Here is a 10,250-nt window from a genome sequence, read left to right as displayed (position 1 = left end):
GTGTGAAAAGTACTTCTGAATACGAAACTCAATTATTCTACCTCTCCCCTTTCAAGTCATTATACTGCAGAAAATGGCCTCAAATCCTAGAAACTATAGAAAGGACAAAGGCAGCATAACAAAAACCATTTCATTTCAAATTACAATTTATGATTACAGCTCATTTATATTTACAGTACAATATAAAAGAAAAACACCAATGGCATTTCACACAGTCGAGGGTACGCCCAGAGAAAACCAATGCCCACATAGGGACAGTAGTTAAAACATGTAAAAACAATTTGAGTACAAAAACAAGGTCATACAGGGATCGTTGACATTAGGGCTCTTCTACCCAACCACGACATTATACGTCAGATTTGGGCCTGTGTTTTCCCCCATAAAATAACTAGGGTATGGGTATCACTAAATTGATCACTAACGTTTTTTAAGCTCGGCCACTTGCTCGTGCTCTGCTGAGCATTAGTCATAGACTAAAGTCATAACATTGTGTCAGACATGCTTCAACCGCAAATAAAGACCGAAGAGATTTATTTCACAGAAAATAAAATGTTCCTTGAGTTTGAGTATAGAGTGACAAAAGTACTTAACATGTCTTGATCATTGAGCAGAGAAGCTTAAGTGGAGCTGCTGCTGTGGATATTCACACAGAGTGCATGTAGAGCCAGCTGCCTGTGTCCAGGGACTGAGTGACAGATAGAAATAGCTAATGGATATAGTAACAGAGGAAGTTACTTCTGATTTCGGGTAGGGCCGGGCTTTAAATTTGGAAGCAGCAATCGGGCCTGGGTAGGGTAAAGGCCTGAAAGTCCCGGGTATGGGTAGACTGAATGTCACAGGCATGTGTAGGGCCTGAATGGCTCTAGCTTAAAATTCATACCCGTGCAGGGCTCTAGTTGAGGTGTCACAACCGTATGATCATAAGACTAGCCCCTTATGATTATCCATTTGTGGCCATTCTGGACAGATTAACAAAATAAAAAATATTATACTCGGTTCTTGCCCAGCCTGCTGCCTCTTCAGCACCTGCTGCATCTGTAGGATAAATATCTGCAGGCACTCATTCTGACCCTCACGTTCTATGGTCCTTTTCATTGTCCATAAGCTCTTCACTCCGCTTCTGCATCCTTCTTCTTCTTCTTCTTTTTCTTCTTGGCACTCTCGCCCACCTGCGCATAAGGAGTTTTGTTATTCTTTGGGTAAATGTTGAAAGCAATTCAAAGTTCTAAGTGAAAATTCTCTCTGCAGTTTAAGTGCATGTTGGCTGTAGCGACTTGCTAACAAAGTAGATGTGGAGAATGTAAGGAACCAACATGACCGGATGCTCACATGCTCGAAAGACTCACACCCCCAATAATGTAGCAGACTGACTCCCTCTGAAGCCACAGGCAGGTTGGAAAGGGATAACTGTCTGCACTAGTAGGCATGGCACATTATTAACTCACTGTACATTACCAGTATAGTTACTGAGAAACTACAGCTGAAAAACATGAGGTCAGTATGTCCCTTGCAACGACCAGAATTTCTCTAGCCACAAGGTTATACAGCTGGCCAGCAGCAGACACCCACCTCTCCTTCTGTCTCTGCTGCTGGCTCCGCCTCCTCTGCTGCTGTCTCCTCTAGTTTTTGCTTTTTTCCCTTCTTTTTCTTCTTCTTCTCCTTCTTGGGGACTTCTGCCGAAGGAGTGGAAGGTGCAGAGGCTGCCGCAGCATCACTATCGCTGTCTTCCCTCTTCCTCTGAAAGATTGAGAAATTGTCATTTAGTCCATCTCATGAGCTTAATTTATGTGGAATAAACTGCTTATTTGTCATGTGCCAATACCACAGGAAGTTGGGGGCACCTTACTTGGCGACAACGGGGTCGTGGTAATGACTGGAGCGGAATTAGTGGAAGATGTCAAACACATGGTTTCCAGGTTTTTGATGCCATTCCATTCTAGCCATTATTATGAGCCGTTCTCCCCTCAGCAGCCTCCTGTGGCCATCAATACCAGAGTATAAACTTAGGTTAGCATACCTTTGCGTCCCCATTGCCGGTTTCTTCAGCCTTGGGCTTGGACGCACTGAAAATGAGAAGGCAACATGTCTCACTGTTTCAGACGCATTCCTTATTTAATTTACAAATGCACCTACACCCACAAGCTAGTCATCAAGTTCCTCACAAGTTGGGAAATAATAGCTATGCATGTTCACACAGTTCAGCTGCCAGACATGCAGAATGGATGACCAGACCTCTGCTGAGCTATGAGAGTTGATGTTGCAGACTGACTCCCTCAGAGACCACGGGGCAGACCAGAAAGGGATAACCGTCTGCTGACTAGAATCAGAACATGTAGGTTTCAACACCACTGCTCCATCAAGCGCCTATTAGACTGGCTTCACACCTGTAATCTACGTAGCCATCCTTCCAGTCTGATGGAGTGCTGTCGTTGGCTTTGCCGCGTTTGTCCAGCAGACCCTTCTGGATCATCATCTTCTTCTGGCTGGCCTGTTCATTACAAATCAGAATCTTACTAGTAAGAAGAATAACAATGTGCACTAAAAGCATAAAGTTGTAAAATGGGAAGACTTCCAAAAGCTTGCACAAGAGGTGATACCTTGGGCCCCAAGCCCCACTTGCGGGGGTAGGTGTCGCGTTCCATGATGACCCTCTTGATCTTGGCCACGACACCGTGGTCACACGTGGAGATCACTGCAGTAGTCATGAGGGCAGTAGCTGAAAAATCAAAGGGGGGAAACTTGAGACACGAACATAAAACATGTATATGGAGAATGTGGTTTTTCAAAGCCATCAGTCAAGGGTGATAGATAATAGGTCATCTTTGCACAAAGCGCTAATGCCGCCTATGAGATCATCATGTGGCCTTTTGAAAAACCTTCCAATTGCTTTGCAGAACAGCATATCTCTATTGCTCACCTATACAAATGGCCTCTCCTTTGGTCGTTATCACCACAATATCTTGGTTCATCTCGATGCCATCCTCATATCGTAGGACACCAGGCAACATTATCTTCGCTCCATAGCAGATCGCATTCACCTGGGGAGCAAATAAACCACACAGTTTATTTAAAGACATGTTCAGTCCTCTAAACAAGGTCAGTTTGAAAATAACACCCAGACTATCAATTAAAAGGCCGAAATCAATAACTCACTGCACTGTCTTTCATGACCAAACGTTTGTGCGACACCAGAAGCTTCTCCAGTGGGTAGATGACTCTGCGCAGGTACGTCTCGTCCTTATTGTGGTCATACTGCCACTGAGCATCCAGCACATCGTGCATGGTCACCAGGTTGTCCTGCAGAGAACAAGTTCCAACATTGAATGAGTCTAAAATACACGACACAAACAGAACACAGGCCTAAATATCATTTCCATAACATGTTGGCTAGAGTGGAATCAAGTGGCTGGGCATGTCTACTTCCTACTCAGAGCCACTATGCCATTTCTGTGCCAATGAATAATTACCAGGACTGGGGAGAGGCCCAGAGCTGAACTCAACACTTTGGACTTCAATTTAACCAGCAGCATACCAGCAGCATACAACTGCTGGCTTGCTTCTGAAGCTAAGCAGGGTTGGTCCTGGTCAGTCCCTGGATGGGAGACCAGATGCTGCTGGAAGTGGTGTTGGAGGGCCAGTAGGAGGCACTCTTTCCTCTGGTCTAAAACAAAATATCCCAATGCCCCAGGGCAGTGATTGGGGACATTGCCCTGTGTAGGGTGCCGTCTTTCGGATGGGACGTTAAACGGGTGTCCTGACTCTCTGAGGTCATTAAAGATCCCATGGCACTTGTCGTAAGAGTAGGGGTGTTAACCCCGGTGTCCTGGCTAAATTCCCAATCTGGCCCTCAACCATCACGGTCACCTAATAATCCCCAGTTTACAATTGGCTCATTCATCCCCCTCCTCTCCCCTGTAACTATTCCCCAGGTCGTTGCTGCAAATGAGAACGTGTTCTCAGTCAACTTACCTGGTAAAATAACGGATAAATAAATAAAAACCACTGACAAAACACAGCCAAAAGATTGAGAAAGAGGTGACTCACCCTCTCTCCCAGAACACCAGAGCGAACTCTCCTCAGCTCCTGCATCTGACCACCAACACCCAGGAGGAGCCCCAGGTGGACACACAGGGTCCTGATGTAGGTCCCAGCCTCACAGCTCACCCAGAAAATACCTGCAACAAGCACGGGTAGTTTATTGTCTCTATGCTAGCAGCTTCTAGTTTAATGATATTGAATTGTAATTTCATGTATTAAAAGTACTGCATTCCCCCCGAGCATGAGAAAATAATGCATTAGATTACATACCCAATCTCCTCTCTGGGTCGTACTCAATGAGTTTGCTTTCATAAACGGTCCTAACTCTCAACTGGCGCTTAACGGCTGCGATGAGAGGTGGTCGCTGGAACAAAGCACCCGTGAGGGTTTCAATTCCCTAAAAATAAAATAAAAAGAAGCGTTGGATTAACCATGATCTCCCACAACACAGGTATATCACCCATTTCCTTTCTAATGTGTGATCAGGTGTGTCAACTCGTCTTGGTTATCGCAGGGCCCTCCAGTCCTGCCCCCGTCTCTAGCATGAGCTGCCCCAGTAGAACACTGAGGTGGCAGAGTGGAGCCAGGGACACAGCAGACACTCATGGCTAAAACAGACATGAGCACCACAGAGAAAGCAGGACCCTAGCAAGCACTCAGAGAATGGATAAACACGTTCATCATCTCACATCCATGTCAAAAACCTTCATATGAAAAAGTACAATTTTACAGTTACATTTAAACGCTGAGCCATGCTAAGATAAGACAAACTCTATTAACAAGTTAACTTACCCTAGCAAGTGTGTGCTCATTCTCAATAGCATTGTGCAGCCGAACAATTCCCACATACTCTTTGCCTGAAACAGACGGCAGAAGAGTAGTAAGGAGTGGCCAATCTTAATGTGTTTACATAACCAGCAGGAGGTAAACAGTCAGAGCAGGAAGGGGTTGGGTTTACAAGGTGACTCACCTGCACTCTGCTGGGACTTGACCAGTCGTGTGGCTCTGTCCACACACACAATGAGGCAGCCTGTCACCTTGGGGTCCAGGGTGCCACTGTGGCCAGTCTTCTCCACTCGCAGGATACGTCGGATCCAGGCCACCACCTCATGAGAGGAGGGATTTGCAGGCTTGTCCAAGTTGATGAAGCCTGTCCTGCACATCACATGGATTGACATGGGGTTAGAGAAGAGGAGCAAAATGAAATCACAGACAAGACATCAATACTTTCAAATGCATCCATGTAGAGCCATCAGACAAGGGTGATAGATAAGAAGTCATCTTTGCACTTAGTGCTAGTGCAATCTATTTACATTCATCATGTGGCTTCATAAAAAATTTGACACAGAAGAAAAGAATTAAGGCCCAAGGGTTACCGAACATAATCCTGAATGTTCCTCTTCAAAGGGTTCGAGCCATTTGGCAAAGGTGTGTAGTGAGCTGTCCTGATGTTGAGTTTGTCAAAATTCTGCAAAACAATGAGTTAGAAATTAAACAAACTAATTGTAGTTACAAATAACTAAATGTAACCGCAAAGGGACGTGCATGTGATCAGGAGTTTACGCTCGTCTTAGTTGTAGCCGGGCCCTTGACACATGCACCAGCACACCTGCCCCCAACAGTTACCCCAGTAGAACACTGGGGACAAAAGCATAGAGTCAGGCCGCTGAACCCCCCGAGTCAAGAACAGACATAGGAGGCTGCAATGCCAGGGCCCAGCAGCACTCAGCGAATGGATAAACAAGTTCATCACTTCAGATACAGCATCCTGCTTCTACAGATAGATGACAAGCACAAAGAAAACTCACTTTCAACAGCAATGGCCACTGAGATGTGTCCAGGCTGGCAACTTTGGACTCTGGTTTGATGAGGAAATCACCACTCTCCTGAATATCCTGTAAAAAATATATATATATTTAGGAAAATGTACACCACCATTTTCATACCATTTGAATCTATAACAGTGAGAAGCTTTTAGCCAATTGGAGCATAACACTTATAATAAGGACTTACCCCAACTTCATCATCAGTAACTGTCTTTTCCTTCTTCTTCTTCTGTTTTTTGGCAGAGTTCACTTGAAAGCAAAAACAAAGGGATACACATGTTACTACCCACTACATTTTTCGTTTCATGGCATGACGTTTATCTACAGAGGAGGATCCCCCGTTTTCAGTGGTGGTGGTTGATAACTAAGTTAGATCTCACCTCCATACGCATACTATTATTGTGAGCTATTTCAGACAACAAAGAAATCGTTATATAAAGAGTAAGAATTATCCGTAGTTCCAAGTCATCCATCATTGGAAGCCCACATTGGATTTGGTAAGGCGCACCCACGTGGCCGACACGGCCTGCACATGGTAAAAAAAAAATCGGCCTTTACTGCCAATTTTACCAAACGAGGTACTATGCCAGCGGTCACAGCAACTTGTATATCTACAAACAGCCACATAACTCGGATATGCCAAATTAACTAGCTAGTTAACTGAAAATAGTTTATATTAATCTACTTGCAACTTACTACGGTTAGCTACTTATTACGACTTGCTAAGCTAACTAAAGTTAGCTGGCCATTTTGCTGACAAAATTCGGCAAGGTTGCAAAACCATCTGGGTGCATACGCAGGTAAATAAATATGCCATAGACCTAGCTAGTTGGATAATCACACGGTTTACACTAGATCAGCAAAGGCTATTGCGAACGTGGCCGCCTATTTGATCATGCCTCCATGTTGAGAGTGCTGCTAAAAACATGTAACAATTTCCAAGTAAATAAACATCGTAACTAGCTACACATCCTTCACACACCTCACATTGCATAGCACTTGTAGCTAGCTATATAAATAGTAACGTTAGGCAATGCAAAGACTGGCTGCAGACCACTTACTTTCAACGTCCGCCATCTTCGGTGTGCAATGAGACTGAGGGGGACACGTGTGTTCAATGCGCATGACTTTTCAGGAAAAAGCGCTACCTCCCAACCAAGCAACGCGATAGTTCATTCTAGAATCACCAGAACGAAAAATATATATATATATATTTATTTCACCTTTATTTAACCAGGTAGGCAAGTTGAGAACAAGTTCTCATTTACAATTGCGACCTGGCCAAGATAAAGCAAAGCAGTTCGACACATACAACAACACAGAGTTACACATGGAGTAAAACAAACAAACAGTCAATAATACAGTAGAAAAATAAGTCTATAAACAATGTGAGCAAGTGAGGTGAGATAAGGGAGGTGAAGGCAAAAAAAAGGCCGTGGTGGCGAAGTAAATACAATATAGCAAGTAGATTTGCAGATTTGCAAATGGTAGATGGTAGATTTGCAGTGGAAGAATGTGCAAAGTAGAGATAGAAATAATGGGGTGCAAAGGAGCAAAATAAATACAGTAGGGAAAGAGGTAGTTGTTTGGGCTAAATTATAGATGGGCTATGTACAGGTGCAGTAATATGTGAGCTGCTCTGACAGCTGGTGCTTAAAGCTAGTGAGGGAGATAAGTGTTTCCAGTATCAGAGATTTTTGTAGTTCGTTCCAGTCATTGGCAGCAGAGAACTGGAAGGAGAGGCGGCCAAAGGAAGAATTGGTTTTGGGGGTGACCAGAGAGATATACCTGCTGGAGCGCGTGCTACAGGTGGGTGCTGCTATGGTCACCAGCGAGCTGAGATAAGGGGGGACTTTACCTAGCAGGGTCTTGTAGATGACCTGGAGCCAGTGGGTTTGGCGACAAGTATGAAGCGAGGGCCAGCCAACGAGAGCTTACATGTCGCAGTGGTGGGTAGTATATGGGGCTTTGGTGACAAAACGGATGGCACTGTGAAAGACTGCATCCAATTTATTGAGTAGGGTATTGGAGGCTATTTTGTAAATGACATCACCAAAGTCTAGGATTGGTAGGATGGTCCGTTTTACAGGCAAGGCCGTATTCATTGACCAGGCAAGGCAATCATTTGAGAAACCAAGGCTGTCGAGTCTGCCGATGAGGATGTGGTGATTGACAGAGTCGAAAGCCTTGGCCAGGTCAATGAATACGGCTGCACAGTATTGTTTCATATCGATGGCGGTTAAGATATCGTTTAGGACCTTGAGCGTGGCTGAGGTGCACCCATGACCAGCTCTGAAACCAGATTGCATAGCGGAGAAGGTATGGTGGGATTCGAAATGGCCGGTAATCTGTTTGTTGACTTGGCTTTCGAAGACCTTAGAAAGGCAGGGTAGGATAGATATAGGTCTGTAGTAGTTTGGGTCAAGAGTGTCCCCCCCTTTGAAGAGGGGGATGGCCGCAGCTGCTTTCCAATCTTTGGGAATCTCAGACGACACGAAAGAGAGGTTGAACAGGCTAGTAATAGGGGTGGCAACAATTTCAGCAGAACATTTTAGAAAGAAAGGGTCCAGATTATCTAGTCCGGCTGATTTGTAGGGGTCCAGATTTTGCAGCTCTTTCAGAACATCAGCTGACTGGATTTGGGAGAAGGAGAAATGGGGAAGGCTTGGGCGAGTAGCTATGGGGGGTGCAGTGCTGTTGACCGGGGTAGGGGTAGCCAGGTGGAAAGCATGGCCAGCCGTAGAAAAATACTTATTGAAATTCTCAATTATAGTGGATTTATCGGTGATGATAGTGTTTCCTATCTTCAATGTAGTGGGCAGCTGGGAGGAGGTGTTCTTATTCTCCATAGACTTTACAGTGTCCCAGAACTTTTTTGAGTTTGTGTTGCAGGAAGCAAATTTCTGCTTGAAAAAGCTAGCCTTGGCTTTTCTAACTGCCTGTGTATATTGGTTTCTAGCTTCCCTGAAAAGTTGCATATCACGGGGGCTGTTCGATGCTAATGCAGAACGCCATAGGATGTTTTTGTTGTAGTTAAGGGCAGTCAGGTCTGGAGAGAACCAAGGGCTATATCTGTTCCTGGTTCTACATTTCTTGAATGGGGCATGCTTATTTAAGATGGTGAGGAAGGCATTCTTAAAAAATAACCAGGCATCCTCTACTGACGGGATGAGATCAATATCCTTCCAGGATACCCCGGCCAGGTCGATTAGAAAGGCCTGCTCGCTGAAGTGTTTCAGGGAGCGTTTGACAGTGATGAGTGGAGGTCGTTTGACCGCTGACCCATTACAGATGCAAGCAATGAGGCAGTGATCGCTGAGATCGTGGTTGAAAACAGCAGAGGTGTATTTAGAGGGCAAGTTGGTTAGGATGATATCTATGAGGGTGCCCGTGTTTACGGCTTTGGGGTGGTACCTGGTAGGTTCATTGATAATTTGTGTGAGATTGAGTGCATCAAGCTTAGATTGTAGGATGGCTGGGGTGTTAAGCATGTTCCAGTTTAGGTCGCCTAGCAGCACGAGCTCTGAAGATAGATGGGGGGCAATCAGTTCACATATGGTGTCCAGAGCATAGCTGGGGGCAGAGGGTGGTCTATAGCAGGCGGCAATGGTGAGAGACTTGTTTTTAGAGAGGTGGATTTTTAAAAGTAGAAGTTCAAATTGTTTGGGTACAGACCTGGATAGTAGGACAGAACTCTGCAGGCTATCTTTGCAGTAGATTGCAACACCGCCCCCTTTGGCCATTCTATCTTGTCTGAAAATGTTGTAGTTAGGGATGAAAATTTCAGAATTCTTGGTGGTCTTCCTAAGCCAGGATTCAGACACGGCTAGAACATCCGGGTTGGCAGTGTGCTAAAGCAGTGAATAAAACAAACGTAGGGAGGAGGCTTCTAATGTTAACATGCATGAAACCAAGGCTATTATAAATGAACATTATAGTTTAACTAATTAGAGTTAAACATTTTGTGATAACATGACACCATTAAACTATAAAAGAATGCATGACACTCATAAAAAAATAACTAATCTGTATTTTCCTTTGATGCTGGACACGTTTTAATGCATGTCAGTCTGTCTGTGCATGACAAAAAAAAGCCACCCAATAGAAATCAAATCAAATTTTATTTGTCACATACACATGGTTTGCAGATGTTAATGCGAGTGTAGCGAAATGCTTGTGCTTCTAGTTCCGACAATGCAGTAATAACCAACGAGTAATCTAACCTAACAATTTCACAACAACTACCTTATACACACAAGTGTAAAGGGATGAAGAATATGTACATAAAAATATATGAATGAGTGATGGTACAGAACGGCATAGGCAAGATGCAGTAGATGGTATCGAGTACAGTAAATACATATGAGTTGAGTAATGTAGGGTATG

General features: G+C 44.4%; 1 protein-coding gene and 4 non-coding genes across 5 annotated transcripts; all 5 read right to left on the bottom strand.

The window, feature by feature from the left end:
* Positions 1-111: 111 nt before the first annotated feature.
* LOC120057221 (H/ACA ribonucleoprotein complex subunit DKC1-like) lies at positions 112-6,982 on the bottom strand. The gene is made up of 15 exons (XM_039005754.1): positions 6,926-6,982; positions 6,052-6,113; positions 5,847-5,933; positions 5,415-5,506; positions 5,009-5,193; positions 4,831-4,895; positions 4,309-4,435; positions 4,045-4,175; positions 3,154-3,297; positions 2,918-3,038; positions 2,598-2,716; positions 2,385-2,488; positions 2,018-2,063; positions 1,570-1,737; positions 112-1,169 (listed from the first exon to the last, which is right to left on the bottom strand). The coding sequence occupies exons 1-15, from the start codon at positions 6,939-6,941 to the stop codon at positions 1,110-1,112; spliced, it is 1,527 nt and encodes a 508-aa protein (XP_038861682.1). The 5' UTR covers positions 6,942-6,982; the 3' UTR covers positions 112-1,109.
* LOC120057660 lies at positions 2,787-2,864 on the bottom strand. The gene has a single exon (XR_005477947.1). It is a non-coding gene; the product is annotated as a small nucleolar RNA SNORD83 (small nucleolar RNA).
* On the bottom strand, positions 4,517-4,727 carry LOC120057673. The gene has a single exon (XR_005477958.1). It is a non-coding gene; the product is annotated as a small nucleolar RNA SNORD17 (small nucleolar RNA).
* LOC120057661 lies at positions 5,286-5,365 on the bottom strand. The gene has a single exon (XR_005477948.1). It is a non-coding gene; the product is annotated as a small nucleolar RNA SNORD83 (small nucleolar RNA).
* LOC120057672 lies at positions 5,586-5,796 on the bottom strand. The gene has a single exon (XR_005477957.1). It is a non-coding gene; the product is annotated as a small nucleolar RNA SNORD17 (small nucleolar RNA).
* Positions 6,983-10,250: the final 3,268 nt, after the last annotated feature.

The sequence above is a fragment of the Salvelinus namaycush genome, chromosome 12, assembly GCF_016432855.1.
Source record: "Salvelinus namaycush isolate Seneca chromosome 12, SaNama_1.0, whole genome shotgun sequence".
Taxonomy (NCBI): Eukaryota; Metazoa; Chordata; class Actinopteri; order Salmoniformes; family Salmonidae; genus Salvelinus; species Salvelinus namaycush.
This window is presented reverse-complemented; position numbering and strand designations above follow the sequence as displayed.

Bases quoted from the DNA above. Each gene is read 5' to 3' on its own strand.
- LOC120057221 (XM_039005754.1), bottom strand. The intron at 5,934-6,051 runs GTAAGTCCTTAT...TATTTTTTACAG, and splicing joins TTACTGATGATGAAGTTGGG to GATATTCAGGAGAGTGGTGA. The intron at 5,194-5,414 runs GTAACCCTTGGG...TGTGATGTGCAG, and splicing joins AACATTCAGGATTATGTTCG to GACAGGCTTCATCAACTTGG.